General features: G+C 41.0%; 1 protein-coding gene across 1 annotated transcript in view; it reads left to right on the top strand.

Moving 5' to 3' along the window:
- The window catches only part of LOC149217658 (bifunctional TH2 protein, mitochondrial-like), a 243,846-nt gene extending 227,088 nt beyond the window's left edge, over positions 1-16,758 (top strand). Inside the window, exon 6 of the mRNA XM_089391393.1 lies at positions 16,116-16,758. Within this exon, the coding sequence (XP_089247519.1) occupies positions 16,116-16,534 (419 nt within the window). The 3' untranslated portion in view covers positions 16,535-16,758. The remainder of the gene's footprint in view (positions 1-16,115) is intronic.
- The last annotated feature ends 1,363 nt before the right edge of the window (positions 16,759-18,121 follow it).

Here is an 18,121-nt window from a genome sequence, read left to right as displayed (position 1 = left end):
GTTGGAGTTCAGGAAGTTGTCACTAAGGGGGGATAGGCTCTAATGCCTCCTTCCTTCTCCTATTGTGTCATATTTGTACATCTTTCAATCCTATCCCAAGTTGTTCTTAAGGGGGGATGTTAGGATATTCTGACACATAGGAAATAGTTAAGTATAACTTGGTCTAGTGTAGAGTTAGGTAAAGTGTGTTTCTTTACTATGTACTTTTGTAACTTACAATCCGACGGTTCATTCTCTCCTCGGTATTACCGACACTTGATCCGTGGCTTAACACCCGATTGGTCCATGATCTCTATTTAAAGAGCATGGAGGGTCATTTGTAGGGTAGCCGTTCATGCGAGAAGCTTATGTAAATTTTCATTCTTTTATTAATAAATTGCCTGAAGTGACCGCATTGGTTCAGGCCGTGGAGTGTTTCCCTCTTTGAGGATTTAACCACGTCAACAATACTGGTGGATTGATCTGTGATCTGTTTGTGAGCGGTGTCCTTTGGTGTTCTGTCTGAGGAACTTACCCTGTAAATTCCTACAAAAACAGAGGAAAAATACTGAGAGAAATTTAGTGATAAATTTCCCACTCTCCACAGCAACTCCCTAACCCCAAGATGGACCCTTTGTCCATATGCTGGTGTCTTTGCGTCACCCTCTACATAGTGACTGCACAGTGCTTTAGTGGACTGTGTTCTCCTCACGCTGTCTCTTTTGGTATTCGTCTTGCTCTTCCCGGACTGCTACTGATACCCTCTCTCTCTCCCGCGACTCACCCTCTAGCTCTATCTCCTCTTCTGAACTTCAGCCACTGAGAAAATCAATCTACTTGGGCAACTGAGTAATTGCTGAGTGTGTTCTCCAAGCCCCATCGAGTTTCTTCTTATAATCTCTCGTTGAGACATCAACGACCAAAATTAAAATATAATTGATGGCAAAGATTAACTAGAACTCGATCGATGTCTCTTTCTAGAAGATTCTCACCATGAATTAATTAATACCCTTTGATTAATCATATTCCCTAAGTCTAGACTTAGGAAACATTAAAAACTGATTAATTATTTTAATTAAGTCGTCTCTAGGTGGAATTTCGAGAAATGATTTCTGGGTTTTGGAGAATACATGTATTCTAGCCTCTCCACCAAATTTCATGGATAGAACACATTCAATGCTACAAAAACTAACACTCCCGCTTAGCGAGGAATGTGTTCTAACACTGTAACCCACTGAAGAAACACCCTGTCTCTGCACCAACTTCTATCACACTGCTGATGTCTGGCTACTGTTGGCCACCAACTACTACTCAATTTTGATATGTGCTGCATTTGTGCTGCCGTTGACCCTACTGTATTGCTACCAACTACTGCATCTGCGCTGCAACTCCCTCTTATCTGCAGCTGCTACAACTGAGAATCCATTTGTTTCTGCTACTGAAACGGGTTCCCCACCATACCCATCTGTTCCTTGAACTAGATGAACTTAGCTCTCCCTAGAGCCTTTGTGAGTATGTTTGCTACTTGATCTCCTACGGGAACATACTGCAACTAGACTGCCCCACGCTGAACACAGTCTCTAATGAAATGACATCTGATATCAATGTTCTTCGACCTATCATGAAATACTGGATTCTCAGAGAGTTTTATGCAACTCTGATTATCACAGTAAACACTGGTCGCTCCCATCTTCTTCCTGAACAAACTCACGAGCAGCTTCCTAAGCCATATAGCTTCGCACGTAGCTATGCTCGCTGCCATATATTTAGCTTCTGTTGAGCTCAGTGCTACTGACTTCTACTTCCTGCTGCACTAAGAGACCATCCCTGATCCAACACTGAAGCAGTACCAAGAGGTACTTTTCCTGTCCACTAAGCTACCTGCCCAATCTGCATCTATGAATCGGCATAACCCAGCGTCATCTCCTCGAGTATATTTCAACCCATATTTGATTGTTCCATGCACATATCTAAGAATGTGCCTAGCTGCTACCCAATGTACCCTTTTCGGTTCTACCATGAACTGACTAAGGGTATTGATAGTGAAACAAATGTCTGGCCTAGTGTTAACCAGATACATGAGCGACCCAATGAGCTGTCTGTACAAGGTGGGGTCGACTTCCTTGTCCCCTGATGCATCTATCTTCTTCTAATTGGTGATCATGGGCATCGTCATGGGTCAACAATCTTGCATTTTGAATCTCTTCAGAATATATGTAGAATATCTCCCTTGCCCAAGGAATATCTGCCCATTCTTCTGCCACACTTCTAATCCTAGAATATAGTGCATCAACCCCATATCCTTCAAGTTGAATTCGGTTTTAAGGTTCCTTTTGTAGTCCTTTATGAGCCTTGATGATCTTGTCAAAAATAGGTCATCTACATACAAAACCAGAATAAGAGGCTCATTGTCCACCATCAAATAGTAGAGATTGGGATCTGCATCACTCTTGATGAATCCCAATTGCTGCAAATAACTGTCAATCCGACCATACCACACCCTTGGTGCCTGTTTGAGCCCATATAGGGCTTTCTTCAACCTGCATACATGAGTGTGCTTCTCATGAGTCTTGAAGCCTTCACGCTGCTCTATATACACCTCCTATTCTATCACCCCGTTCAAGAATGTTGTCTTGATGTCCATATGGTGAATCTCCCGTCCTATCTGCGCTGCTAGGGATATAACAGATCTAATAGAGGTATATCTGGCAATTGGGGCGAAGGTATCATCATATTCTATCCCTTCCTTCTTTGCATACCCCTTCACCACGAATCTAGCCTTGTACTTGATCCCAAACATCATTTGTCATGATAGAACTCTATTCTTCTACCATGTCATCCATCCACACCTGATGTTGTGCGGCTTCCTAAAAGCTGGAGGGTTTTGTAACCTGAGCTACCAAATCTTGATATCTGTCAGGATTCCTGCATTGTCTCTTGTCTGTCCTAGGAGCTCCGACAAACTCCTTTGCGTCCCTCAAGGTTTGACGCACTTTGTGAAAATTTCTGAATCTAACAAACCAGAAATCCTACTGCAGTAAACTAATTTGCATTACCTACTTGTGTTCTTCAGTTTAACAAGTTATTTTTAGAATTATTCAAAAAATGTTAATGCAAATACATTGCAGCCTACACCAATATACAGATCAAGTACTGAAAAATAAATGAGACAATCACACAAAGGACACACTCTTTTTGGACTAAACGTCCCTGGAAAAACCCAGTGTGGGAAAACTGGTGCAACATATATGAAGGTTTTATTATTAAGCAGATTTCTGAATACAACTAGGGTGCCAAATCTAGCTCACCCAACATAGAATAAACCCGACAGAAGTACCTCTATCCGGAGACAGATATTTTGGCGAATCCAACAACTGGATGAAGAAACCCAACATGTGACTATGCTGTCCCCAGTGCTGTGCAACGATGGTTGCTCCCAGCTCTGCATTGGAACTGCGTCACCTCCTCTAGGAGTTGCGTCACCCTCCCAGTGAGCCTTCCCGGCTCAAAAATTGATCTGCTGAACTACTGCTCGATGTGCCTCACAAAAACCCCAGCGCTGCCTCTAAGTGACTGCATTAGCTCCTCTAGCCTCTGCGTCACCCTTCTGGAGCTGTGTTGTCTCTCCCGAGCTAGCCCTTTCTGCACTAGAAGCTTACTCTAAAATTCTCAGCAAACCATGCCCCAAAATTTCAAATTTGCTCAAGTGTTGCTCTGTGTGTGTGTTCTCCAACTGACCCCAAGCCTTCCTTCATACTTTTCCTGTTGAGAAATCAATGGCCGTGATCTAATCTCTAATCAACGGATAAGATTAATTTAGACTTGATCCTCATCTCTTAGAAGCTTTTCACCCATATTTTCATTAATACCCATTAATATTTTAATTTTCCTAAGTTTAGACTTAGGAACCCCATTAAAAATATTAATTATTTTAATAAAATACGATGCGGGTGGAATTTCTCCAAATGATTTCTGGGTCTTGGAGATCTCATGTTTTATAGCCCTTCCACAAAATTTCGGAGCTAGAGAACATTTGATGCTACCCAAAAATCAACACACTTCCCTACTGGCTCTACCACTGGTGATGGGAGGTTCAATCAGTTCCTCCTCTTGTTCATGTTGCTTCGTTTGCTGAGAACTCCTTGGATATCCTACCCCTGATGAGATACTGGTATTGGTCACCGTACTCGATATTTGTGACTGTCCTCCTGCTTGTCCCATTTGTTGTCCGTGCTGCTGGACTAATGGAACTTTTGCTAACTGATCACCTACAGGGATTTCTCAAGATCTTCTGAAAGCTCTGTCTTCCATGAACTTTACATCTCGCCTCACTACAATCTTCTTGTTGCTCGGAATGTGGATCTTGTATGCCTTTGAGGTCTCGCTATACCCTACGAAGAAACCCTTCTCTACAGTCTTATCCAATTTACTGCGCTTTTCATTTGGTATATAGAAGTAAGCCACACTCCCAAATATACTCAAATGACTTACTTCAGGCTTCTTTCCTTTGAAGACCCCCTCCAGCGTTTTCTTCTCCAATGCTCTATGAGGTGTTTTGTTTTGAATGTACACTGTTGTGTTGCATGCCTCTACCTCTAAGAATTTAGGCAAATCCTGGTCATACATCATAGCCTTTGCAGCCCCAACTATTGTTTTGTTCTTTCGCTCCACTATTCCATTCTGCTGAGGATTATATGGAGTTGTCCATTCTCTTTTGATGCCTTCCTTTGCATAGAAGTCTGTGAAGTCTTTATCTGCGTATTCTCCACCATGATCTAATTGTAGCACCTTGATCTTTTTCCCTGTCACATTCTCTATGAGAGCCTTGAACTCTTTGAACCGATCAAAGACCTCATCTTTGGTATTTAAGAAATAGATCTAGGTCTTCCTGGAATGATCATCAATAAAGGTGACGAAATTTGCCACTGCTAAGAGCTCTAGTGGACATAGGACCGCAAATATCTGAGTTTATCAATCCCAATATGCCATTTGCTCTACTGTTGCTTCTAGGAAATGTTGCCTTTGCATACTTCCCAAGTACGCATCCTCTACACACATCATCGTGCTCTGTGCTGAGAATTGAAACTCCCGTTACAGTTTCTCTGAGCATCTTAAGTGCTCCATGGTGTAAATGTCCCATCCTCCTGTGCCATAGTTCGTTCAACTCCTTCCCACTGCTATTATTACTGCCTATCAGTGCCATTCGACAATCGCGCTGCAACCTGTATAACTTGTTGCTCCGAGCTCCATTTTGTCTCACCTTATTCCAGCTAGAGTGTTTGACATACACTTTCTTCCCCACGAAATATACATCGTACCCCTTGTCCTGTAACTAGGACACTAAAATTAGGTTCGTACCCAATCCTGGCGCATGTAGTACATTAGTAGTGCTGGTATTGGTTCCTGTTTCTGTCTGAAATTCTATGGTGCCTCTCCCTACTGGAGTACATTTAATTCTATATCCCATAGTGATCTGGAAGTCCATCTACTCCTCTTGATAGCTAGAGAAATATTCTCGAACTCCTGTCATATGTGTTGAAGCTCCACTGTCAATATACCAAACACCAAATGATGTTGAACCTAACAAGCACGCGAACTCATCCTCCAACCTAGAAGATAATTATGAGGCTTCCTAACTGTTGATTCTATCCATGATTTTCAGTGCTATTTCTCTTTTCCTTCCTAACGTTATTTTGCACTAGCAAATTGCTGCAAAATAACTGCGTCCCAGCTGAAAATTTGCTTTGCAAGGAAAATACTATTGCTCCCTTTGTGTCTGGTAACCTTTGATCTGGAAAATTTATTCTCTGTCAACTCTCTCAGAGAACTAATTTTTTCTTCAAAAAAAAAAATGACCTTCCTAGCCAAAGGAACTGCATTGCCTCTGAGGGTTTCGAACTGCTGCCTACGCAGAGCTTTGAAATTCCTCTTCCCTTCTGCCACTGAGCTCTCTGGCTTCCAAGTTGTGTTCCGATACCATGTGAAAATTCCGAAACCCGGAATCCTACTGCAGCGACTAATAATATTTCTTCTATTTGTTAAATTAATTAAACAAACTATTCACAGTTTCCTACGACAAATATTGAAACATATATGTTGCAGCCTTCACAAAACAAATACTGCGGAAAAATAAATGCTGGAAAATTAGAGAAAGTCTAGCACACACATAAAATATATTGACAGTTATTTTTGGACAATTGTTCCCGAAAAAACCCAATGTGGGAAAACGGTGCAACAGATGAGGGTTTCTTTATTAATTCTTCAGTAGAAATTCAAGTACAAGAATTTGGACAGCAAAATAGAGGAAAAATACTGAGAAATTTAGTGATAAATTTTTCACTCTACATAGTGATTCCCTGACCTCGAGATGGACCCTCTTTCCATATGCTGGTATCTCTGCGTCACCCTCAGCACAGTGACTGCGCAGTGCTCTAGTGGACTGTGTCTCTCCTCCCACTGTCTATTTCGGAATTCTTCTTGCACTTCCTGGATCGCTGCTATACCCTCTCTCTCCTACAACTCACCCTCTGGCTCTATCTCCTTTGCTGAACTTTAGCCACTGAGAAATTGGTCTGCCTAGGCAACTGAGTAACTGCTAGGTGTGTTCTCCAAGCCCCATCAAGTTGCTTCTTATAATCTCTTGTTGAGACATCAACGACCAAAATTAAAACATAATTGATGGCTAAGATTAACTAGAACTCGATCCATGTATTTTTCTAGAAGATTCTCACCATGACTTAATTAATCATATTCCCTAAGTCGTCTCTAGGTGGAATTAAAAATTGATTAATTATTTTAATTAAGTCGTCTCTAGGTGGAATTTGTAGAAATGATTTCTGAATTTTGTAGAATACATGTATTCTAGCCTCTCCACCAAATTTCGTGGCTAGAACACTCGATGCTACAAAAACTAACATTGCATGCTCATTTTCTCATTAGAACTAATATCATATGATATTTCTCATAATAGATAGGAGCATATCTGCATGTTTTATTTTCTGTTGATTTTATGGCCTAACATATAGCATGTGCGATTATGAGATGCCACGAAAGCATGTTGCCCCATGTTTTTCCTTCTATTATATGTGTAGGTGACAATTCTACGATAACCAAGAGATTGTTGGAGTTCTCGTGACCTCCCGTTCAAGTAGCTTCTCCCACTTCTTCAAGAGATCACGTCCCAGTTGGAGCCAAATGTTACCCACCATTTTGTGGGTAATATCCCCAAGGGAAATGTTTCCTCCAAGATGGTCCTTAGCAAGCAGCCAACAACTTCTTGCAACCACCATCTAGCTCATTGTGCCATTTTTCTGCCACCTGAGCTAGCGATGTGGTCCCTCGCCCATCTACCATGATTGTATGTTTGACGGTGGGCTTCCCAAACCTAAAGGTATGTCTTGTCATTTTCAAATTGAGTATTGTAGTTTGCTTATCATGGACACTTCTAGGCATGGATTAATGGGGGGATTCGACGAAAAGAATGGGATAGGTCTGTGCCTTGTCCCCTAGACCCCTTTTGGGTATTAACATTGGATTCTAGTCCCGTGGGATTTCTTTTACTGACCATTTAGCTCTAGGGATGGTATTTCGTGGGAAACCCCAATTTGGGTTGCGTGGTCCCTCTCCCTTATCCACTTGTATTACCCTCTTTCCACTCATTATTACCCCATTCATCATTTCTCCCACCTAGGTCCACATTCCTCCATTGGGTCCACATAGGGTTAGCTCGCCCCTTCCCCTCGGCCACCCCTTGGGTCATGGCTTGGAATGAAGCCCAAAGGTTGATGCAGCTGAATAGAAAGATAAAATCATATTCGGCCACATTCAACAAGAAAATGTACCACAGAATTCAAAAGATAGCTGGGACAAACACATTTAGCGCATGGGCAAAAGCCAATGCATGAGATCTACCCCATCATCAATCGCCATCACCCTGGTTCCTACAGGTTCCATGAACCTCCTTCATCATATAGGAACCCGTGATTGTCCCAACCCCTGGTGGGCAATGAACCACCCTACCTTGAAAGGGGGTATTCACTGCTATATCTTATACATTATGCTCTTACCCCTTGAGCCCCGAGAAGTTAATCAAAGAAAATCATAAAAAGGCAAAAGGCATATAAATAAGGGTGGAAAATCAAGGTCGGGGCACCTCATGTACCATGATTTCTCCCTCCTATACATTATAATTATAAACCCAAGTGTGGTCTTCCCTTTGATTAGATACCCTTGTACCCCAGCATGTGGCCCAGGGCTGCCCCTTCTTATCCCCTACTTCATTCACCTATCTGTCACATGTCACCACCTTTTGAAGGATGTACCTTGTGATCCAGGTGGATGTTGGTGGCCACCCACCTATCCCACTTGGATCCCCACAACTGTCTCTTTCAGTTTTTTAGTTTCCTTAATTGTAACATAGTTTACTATTTTTAGCAGTTTTTCGGGTCTTGAACTTCCCGAGCCGTTTTGAGGCCCTAAACGACATTTTTTGGGAAAACTAGGAGCAATAGGGGTCAATGATGTTGTTCTTCCCAATCTTGTAGTCCTCGAATAGATCTTTCTAACGAGGTATTGTGCGCGTCAAACGAAGATCGTATGCCAAAGTTACGACCCCGGGAAGTTGATATACCAATTTACCCAAAATGGGGCCCATAGTTTGGTGCTTCATCTCCTAGGGTTAGGTTTTTGGATGTTTGGGGTTTTCCATTGTTTCTCAACAATAAATAGGTCTTCGAGCCTCATTGTAAGACAGTTCAGAGGCATGTAGCCGCCACATCTCTTCTTAGAGATAAGCTACCATCGCCCTGGCTGGTTTATTTTCATTTCTGTTTGTAAGCATATTTTAGTATTTTACATTAATGAAATGAAGCATTATTTCTGCTGCATCTCTGTATTTATGGTTATATCTGTAATTTGTTGCGTTCCTGTTTAAATCTGGATCACCTTGACTATATTATCCCCTTTAGAAGTAGAAACCACCTAATAGGATTATTGGTTAACTCCATTTGGAGTTTAGGAGACATTGGCACATCCCAAAGCCCATTATGGAAGGGCAAGCCATTATGAAGTCTCCACCTGTGGTCCATGATTTGGTAAGCTCATTTACTCAATTTATCTAATGACTTGTTGTACTGGAAGTCTAGGGGACGCATTGGATCTTATGCGGGATTGCAAATGGTCTCCATTTTGGGTTTGGTCTCCCTATACGGGGTCTTAATCCTCTAGAGGGCTACATTGACACATGTAGCGTGTGCGTTGAGAGCCATGGGCCTGCACAACAACAGATAGCACGCCATGGATCCCCATAGCCATTCAGAGATTTCTTGTGGTTAACTTATTGGACGAGGAAGATGCACCTGACCCATCATGCCCAAATGGCCCCAAATTTGCACCATACACTTGGAAGATGATCCAGGACTTGCACGATGATGTGACATCACCTACACCATCATCTTTGCCCATGTAGATGATCTACAAGCATCTTCAATTTGTTTGGAGACCCATGAGGACACTTGTGTGCCCCCACATGTCATTTGGAGCACCACAGATTATTACAAGGGGCCAACCCCTTGTCCACTGCTTTTGAGGGCCCTACTCTTCATTATGGCACCCATGGACCTCATTAGGCCTCTTAAAACGCCCTACAACATGCATAGATTATCATTTGACCTCTTGAGAGGCTTATTTTATTTATTTATGAGCTAGTTTGGTGGCTTGTCACCAAAAGTTGAATTATTAGAACATTATTTTATTTTTGGGGCTTATGTATGCCAAGGAGGTTAATTCGAATTCCTAATTTGTGTATAAATACAAGTGAGATGAGCTCATTTGCTAATCATCACTTTGGTTTGGATCTCTTCTCTCTCTTGAGAATTTCACACTTTTTCTAGAGGATGAATTGGAGCTTTATGGATGAATTTTGATGTGTTGATATTGGTCTATCTTATCTTGGAGCTTCTCTTATGTCAATTGTGAATGGTTTATACTCTATTGTATGTAAGTACATGCTTTTAATGTAATTCCTGTTTTACTTTGTCATATACATTGGACTCAGATTTTCGCTATTTCTAGGGCTAAATGTTGCATGCATTTACTACTTAAAATTGTGGAATTTTGTCTCTATTATAGCATCTCTCAATATATGGGCCATGTAATGTGAACGAAATCTCCTTGGGGTAATTCTATCAATGAATTGACCTTGATAAGCCATCTCCTTTGCACATCGAAGTATAAAATCTACAAGGTTGCTTCTCCTTGACCTGGAAGGCTAGTGAAGTGGTCTTGAGGCCCCCTTGACTGGAAGTCAAGAATCCTCACTCATATTCATCATAGAATCCATTCTCCCAAGACTAAGGCACTGATATACCAAAAGGTGGTCACCAAAAATCACATTCTTTCACGTTCTTCCAGGTCTAGCCAAGTTGGGGCACTTAGGGCATCAATTTCCTGACAACCTAGCCCTCCAAAAATTTCGATCTCCTACGGTCTCCTACGCTGGTGTTTCCTCAAGGTCGCCTCCAATTTTGATGCCATTTCGACGGTGGAGTTGAGAGAAAATCCAAGCCCTAGCTCCGGGATCAAACTTTTCCTTAGCATTCCCAAGGCTAGTACCTCATAGGATCAAATCAGCACCTTCAAGTGAAAATTCTTTTTTTGATCCTTTCCCCACTTGTCTAGGGTAAGAACATCATTTATTGCTATACTCATTCTCCGTATCCTAGACCGGATCCACTTGGTTCCGTGTGGTCCCATTCCTTTGAAAAGACAATTCTTCAAGAACCATTTGGGATACCAATTACAATAAGGATTTTAGGGATTGGGAAGTTCCTTCGTAAGTCATATCCCATAAACCTAACCCTTGAATCCTTCTTTCCTTTCCTTAGAAGACATTGTACTTTGCTTAGAAAGCAAGCAAGCCTTATCCTTCTAACTCTTTCGGGAAAGGGATTGTTTGGGTCACTCCACATCATTAAATTATCCTTCATCGATGTCTCCATAATATATCAGGTCTCCTCCCATCGGTGAAAGTCCGTAAATATAAGTGAGCTTTAGCTAAGGTGACAGTGGGCTAAGTCTCCATTTGTTGCCCTTGGCCTAGAATTTTCCCTTTAGGGATCCCCCTTAGGTCCCCTGCTAGTTTGAGTGGTAACAAGCCCCTAATGGTCCTACTGCAACAATCTAGAATTGATCTGACTGATCTCCTTGTTACAACTGCACTGGACCCTGCCCAACTAGCACAACTGAAATGTCATACTCCTCCTCTTGGATCTGGTGCCCCACTATCTCCTTTCAAGCCTTGTCCTTGACTTGGATCTTTCTTCGCTTTGCAACACACACTAGACAACTCACACTTCCTTCGACACCTGTCTCTGACAACTAGAAGTTGATCTGCCTCCTAGATCTATATTCTGGCTAACTCGTATGGCCTTCTCTAGAAAGCTACAAAATCTACGAAACTCAAATATCTGAAGAAAATAAACAGGAATATCCTCCCTTTCCTACTCGGCTTCCTGCATTGCTACTCGCACTCCCTTTTGGAATGCGCATAATTGCTTTGTCTGCGTCGCTTTGCCTTCAACTGCTGTCAAAAACTACTCACTTAGCCTTTCTGAATGTCCTTCTCCGAAAAATGGCACTCGAACTATAAACCCATCAACTTGAATTGGTTGGTCTGGAAACCTTGCTTGACCTACTACAATTGGAAAATTATGGATCTCCTCCAGAAAACTGGAACTAGAAACCCTCTAGGAAAATTTGGAAATTCTTCCCTCTGTGTGTGCACTTTCTCTTCCACCCAACACTGATTTTGCTCTAGCAAACTGCTGCAAAACCCTTTGTGCCCAGACAAGGAATCTGCTCAGCGAAAAATACTGATTTGCTTCTTCCCGGCTTCACTACTGCCTGCTGGAACTGCTACTGGGCTCTGCGAATTTTTCCAGTCACCTGCACCAAAAAAATCGAACCCTCTACCAGTGGTTCGAACTGCCTGGCCAGTTTCTGCGCAAATCTGGAAATTGAGTTGCTATAATCCCTTTGAATCTAGACGATTTCTTCCTTCCACTTCTAAGCTTCCTGTATGATCAAATTAGCTCTGATACCATGTAAAAATTCGCTTGAAATGAAGCAAATGGAATTAATTCTTCTAATTGATTAACAATTTATTAATTTACTGATTAATACCGAATAATCACACTGCAATTTCTTCACAAAATAAAATACTGCGGAAAATAAATTGGAAACTGAGAAAATACTGGCACACACAAAAGTGACACAATTGTTTTTGGACAAATGTCTCCAGAAAACCCCAATGTGGGAAAACCGGTGCAACAGCTGAGGGTTTTATTATTAAGCAGTAGTGAGAAATTCTGAGTACAACTGGATGCCCAAAACTAGCAATCCTCTACACAAGAAACTAGCCACAAAAGATTAGTGAGACAAATGTTGTCTCACCCGACACTGATCTAGCTTCAAAACTGGAAAATACTCGGCTCCACGAAACCCCTGTGTCAGCCTCTGCATCACACCTACACAGAGTCTTGTATCCTCTGCCTGGAAACTACAACTGATCAAGCCATCTTCCCAACCCAGCCTCTGAGAATGACTCACTGGCCCCTTTCAGAAATTCTCCCGACCTCCAACAACTAAATTGACCCTCTAACTCGCCAAATCGAACTTTGCCTTTGAAGCTTCTGCGTAGATCTTGCGCAGCCTCATTGATGAAACTCGACCCTCCTGTAGCTGACTCTCCAGAACTGGATGACTTCCTCGGGACTCATTGTCTCTGCCCCTCTCTGTCTTTGTGTCTGCTCTCTGGCTTGAACTCTTCTAGCAGAACATTGTTCTCTAGAAAATCGAATTGCCTAAGGAAACTCACTCTCCAAGTGTGTTACTCCCTCTACCCATCGACTTCTTGTAATCTTCAGTGGGGACTCCAATGACCAAGATTAACACTTAATCAATGGCTGAAATCATTTCCTAGTCGATCCGTGTGAGTTAGACATAGGAAAAATTTAATTACTGATTAATTAATTTAATTAAAGCATTTCTAGGTGGATTTCCCTGAAACTTTTTTGGGTTCTGGATTCCTAGTGTTTTTTAGACTCTGACAATTATCAAGACTAGAACACCATCCGATGCTGCAAAAATTAACAAGAAGGCCAAATATATGCCTCTTTGGGACATTATTTTTTTTTCTAAATAAGACTGAGCTAAAATATATTACAGCGAGGGCCAAATTACATTATCAGTATTACACCAAGGCCGCGGCCCTGTAAAACTGGTCCTGGGACCGACTGTAAACACGAGAATGTTCATATCAGGATTACAAAAGCTGGAACCAGAGTGACGCTTATGTAGCCGGCACATGGACTGAGACAACATAGACACATAACCGACACGTAGACACCATAGACACGATAGACACATAGACACCATTACAGAAGTAACAGATAACCGACACCATAACAGAGATGAACAGAAGTACAAAAAGACTGAGTGCAGATACATATGTGGTCGCAAAGAGAGCTGACAGAGAGAAAATTCATGCAGAGAAACCTGGAGCGCGAACTAGCCTTCATCCGTAGTCTGTGGCTCATCCTCCATCTTGCAGCAGGGAGGCTGGAGAATAGCCTTACCCTTACCGACATTGCGCTGCACAGGCTCGCTTGGACCAGCTCCAGGATCATGAACAGGCCTCAGCATATCAACGGCCGGAAATTCCATGTCCACAGTCGGGACAACCCCAGGATTCCGCGGAGGGTCAGCACGAGGAGCATCATCATCTCCCCACTGATTTCGGCAATGCTCAACTGAAACAGTGACGAAGAAGGTAGAATTGGACAGAGTGCAGGGAAGGCGATATCTAACCATTGGATGCTCAGTATGCCCGCACTCCATTCGCTCCGGAGGTTCCGCAACTCTTCCTCTGCCCGGAGGCCTTCCTCTTGGTCTTCTATGCTCAGAGGAATCTTCAATGGAGGAGGAGGGAGAAGGGGCTCTTCCACTGAAACTGCCCCGTCGATTGGTACCCCGAAGTCGTTCACGCTGCATTCTGAAGGTGTGCGGATGGCGGGCGTGTACACACAGATTATTCCCCTGAACCAGACTCCCAATTCCCCAGCAAGACTGCGGTTGGAAGGTATGCAGCACCTCCAAACGACCAGGTTCACGACTGAACTGCCGGGAAGCTTTCCAATTGCTCCGGTCTATAGCACCTGAACCGTCGCAATCGCTCTCAGAGCCTGACAGAGAGCCGAAGCATTGAGCCTCCGCCACTTCCTTCAAGATCAGAATCGGTGCAGGCGAGAAATGCGGGAGAATGTCCGAGAGCTTCCGGCTATGAAGAGCCATGGTTAGCGTTTCAATGCTCGCAGTGAATGCCGAGGGGACGGCTCTGCAACCAGAATTAACTACCCTCCTTGAATGCTGCATGCCTGTGTGTTTAAGGCTTGTCCTTTGGGTGTACGTGGCTTGTCCGGGCGGACACCTGCCCTGCTGACAAGCCATGGGCCCTGTATTGCTAACAACCACCCGCATCCGGGGGCTCTTTGGGACATTATTGATGCACATTGGGATAGGAAATTGCATTCCCCTTTACATGTTGTTGAGTACTTCTTAAACCCAAAACATTTTTATAATAAGAAAAAATTTAATGAGGATGGAGAGGTTGGCAAAGGACTTATGATATGCATTGAAAGGTGCTTCCCTCATCAAGAAGTTCAAAGCCGCGTCATTGCCCAACTATAGGATTATAGGGTGCTATCCAAATTATTTGCTTATACTAGTGCTATACGAGAAAGGACTAAGATGTTGCTAGGTACCCTATTTTGTCTGTTAAATGTTTTATTAAATTTTGTTGTCTTTTTAGTATTTATCATCTTTGATCTGTACTTACTAATGAACCCTTACCACTTCTAGGTCTTTAGTGGCAAAACTTTGGTAGTGGTACGCCAGATTTGAAGAGATTCGCCATTCAAATCTTAAACCTATCATGTCAAAGCTTCTCTTTGCAGATATTTGCAGATTTATTTCTTGTGTAAATCTTAATTTTTTTTCTCCTTTAATGAGAAATAGTTCTTATAGAATCTCTTTGGCTAGGCTGCTGTGCCAAACAGCATATTTATGCTGTCAAAGTCACATGGGATTTGCACCTGGGCTCATTTGCACGCACTCAAGGGGTTTTGAACCCAGGTCTCTTTATTAATTTAAATCCGATCACCTCACTGCTTGCTGCTAGACCATACTCCCATGGACGGAGATGTAAATCTAAGTTTTCTATCTTTTATTATTGAAAATGTAATTATTTTTTAAATATATGTTGATTGATGGATACTATGTACAAAGACATGATGTGGAAGAACATAGATTTTCATATCCAAACAAATATATATGGCCTTGATTTCTTGACCTGTGTTTGATTCTGCTTTTTCTCAACTTATGTAATCGTCACATGACACAATTTGATACTGTGGAGAACTTTATCAGAGGTGAGAATGAGGAGGTCCTTTTCCTTGTCCATTCTTTCCAGCATGAGCAAGTTGTATTTGTAAACGTTGTTAGGATTTGTTGGTTCTATGGTTACTTGGTCGTCAATTGTCTGCTATCGAGAGCCTGTATGTATGGGGGCACTTGATTTTGTGGACACTTCGATTATTTGTATTTCTCTGATATGTGTTGAGATCTGTTTCTTCTCATATTTTTTGCCATTGTCCTGAGCGTAAAGCTTTTTAGTAAATCTCAATAAAATGCATGATTTTCACCATCCAACCTGTTATTTTGTATTTTCCTTATTTTTTATGTCTCGGTTTTTACTTTATGTCGAGATTCCATTGCATATTATTACGTCCCTTTTATGTGGCTGCATTCCTGGCCTGCATTTGCCACTCACCTTGACATACTCAATCGTCGCCGGAAAAGAAGTATAGTTTTACATTTTTCTACGTGTCTGCAATCCTGTCATAGTTTCCCATTTACCTTGTACGTAGTCAACCCAAGCTGGAATAGGAAAAGTTGATAGTGGCACATAAAGCAAGGATGCATTCTTTTTATTATGCAATAGTTGTTATCCATTTGGTATTAAATGCTTATTTTGAATGGTTAGAAATATGTTAAGCTTCATGCGTTTTACCTTCTTGCAGGGGATTTGGATGGCATACATATTCATTCAAACAGACTCACCTTTGCGGAATCTATCTCCACTGGTGGAATTGATTGGCGTGTTGAGCTCCCAATTGACAAGTTGAAAATCTTTAAAAATATTTTGGGTTCTGCAAAAGAAAATGACATGGAACATATCTCTATATTCATTGGGGACAGTCTGGGTGACTTGCTTTGTCTTGTTCAGGCAGATATTGGAATTGTGATTGGTACAAACTCAACATTGAGATGGGTCGGAAAACATTTTGGTGTATCTTTTGTTCCTTTGTTTTCCGGTGTTCTCAAGAAGGAGAGAGCGTACCAAGAAAGTTCCAGTTATTGGACAAAAGAGAGTGGTATTGTTTATACCGTCTCTAGTTGGAGTGAAGTGCATGCTTTTCTTCTGGGGTTTTCCAATTGATTGGATCTCCCTTGGAGCTTCCCACCATATACTTTGAGAGGACGAGACTTGTAAAGTTGTTGGATGTCATGTAGGAAAACGATGAAACACAGTGACACGCTACATTTTTGTTTCATTTTGACTTAATTCTTATGTTGCACAAGTTTTTATTATGCGGGTACTTTCGATACGTTGGAACGAGTTTCTGCCACGGCTAGAAGTATTGTCCAAATTTACAGGAAACATGCAGCAACAATATAATATATATTAAAAATAAAAATAAAATAATTTATTTATTTCCATCCAAAATTTGCAATCAAATTCTATCTTGCAAAGAAACATGTAAAAGATTGAACTTTGAAACATTGCCAAAAAAAATCAAAATATTAATCCATCAACAATTTCTCAATCAAATCCCTTGCGAGCAAAGAAACAAACTGGAAAAAATGTTGTTATCACTGTAATATTAGGTGATTTCATGCAACGCTATATGTTAAGTTATTGGTTTAATTTTTTGCTCTTGATGTAACCTCACCAGTATTATATATATTACATGTAATTATAATAGAGATAAGAAAAAATAAAAAATAATATCAATAATAATTAAAAAAAAATAAAACAATAGAGTTTAAATCCAATGTTATTTTAAAAAAAAATTGTATAATAAAATTATAAATTTCCAAGTTAATATATATTTTATACTTAAATAAATATGAATTTTTTTTTTTTTTTTTTTCATAATATTTATATTTCATAATTTCAACTGTTTTTTTTTTCTTTTGTATTCTATCTTTTGTCCATTTAACTCGGGCTATAATGATGGTTTTTCCAGTGGCCAACAATCTTCCTAAATTCTTTTATATCCATCTGCCATTCGCCTATATGAGAAGAATGAATAGCTATCCAATGACAAAGATCACGATTTGGATAGAAGGGCTTTCCATAAATAGGTTGTTTCTCTTAGTTCCACACCCATATCCAAATCTAAACCCAACGGCATACCCTTCCCTTCACATAGTTCCATCAGTTTAAGTAGCGCCCAAGCTGGTCAAATACACCTAAGTTAAATGCACTTAAGTTTGCACTTATTCATTGCAGTGAAGCTCCCAAAATGTCAAAAATCTGTTATAGTGAAGCTCCCAAAAAACTCCAAGGTATCCATTGAAGCTCCCGAAAGTTTTGGAGCATTTCCAATCGACTCCCAAGCTCCCAAGAACGGGGGAGCTTCAAGTACGTGCTCTCCCATCCCTGATAACAGTACCCATGTAACTATGCTTAATTTTATTGATACCTCTCAAATATATTCCATGCGATCTATATTTTGGAATAACTATCTATATCTATATTATAACATCCACGTTATATATTTATTTTGACCATTCACATCTAAGATATATTCCATGAATGAGATGTCTATTTTCGAAAGAGCTATCTATAACATAACAGAACTATCATTCCATGAAATCTTTATTTTCTGAAGAGATATCTATAATATAGATAGAAATATCATTCCATGAGAATTTGAGACTATAACATTCGGAGCAATAAATTTTGCTAAAGAGTAGAGATCAGCCAACCTCAAATTATTAGGAAAAATTTTATTGGAGC

The sequence above is a fragment of the Pinus tabuliformis genome, chromosome 1_1, assembly GCF_031772625.1.
Source record: "Pinus tabuliformis cultivar Carrire ecotype Pingquan chromosome 1_1, CPIR1, whole genome shotgun sequence".
In the NCBI taxonomy this organism is placed as follows: Eukaryota; Viridiplantae; Streptophyta; class Pinopsida; order Pinales; family Pinaceae; genus Pinus; species Pinus tabuliformis.
The sequence above is the reverse complement of the archived record's forward strand: the minus strand, read 5'-3'. Positions and strand labels throughout refer to the sequence as shown.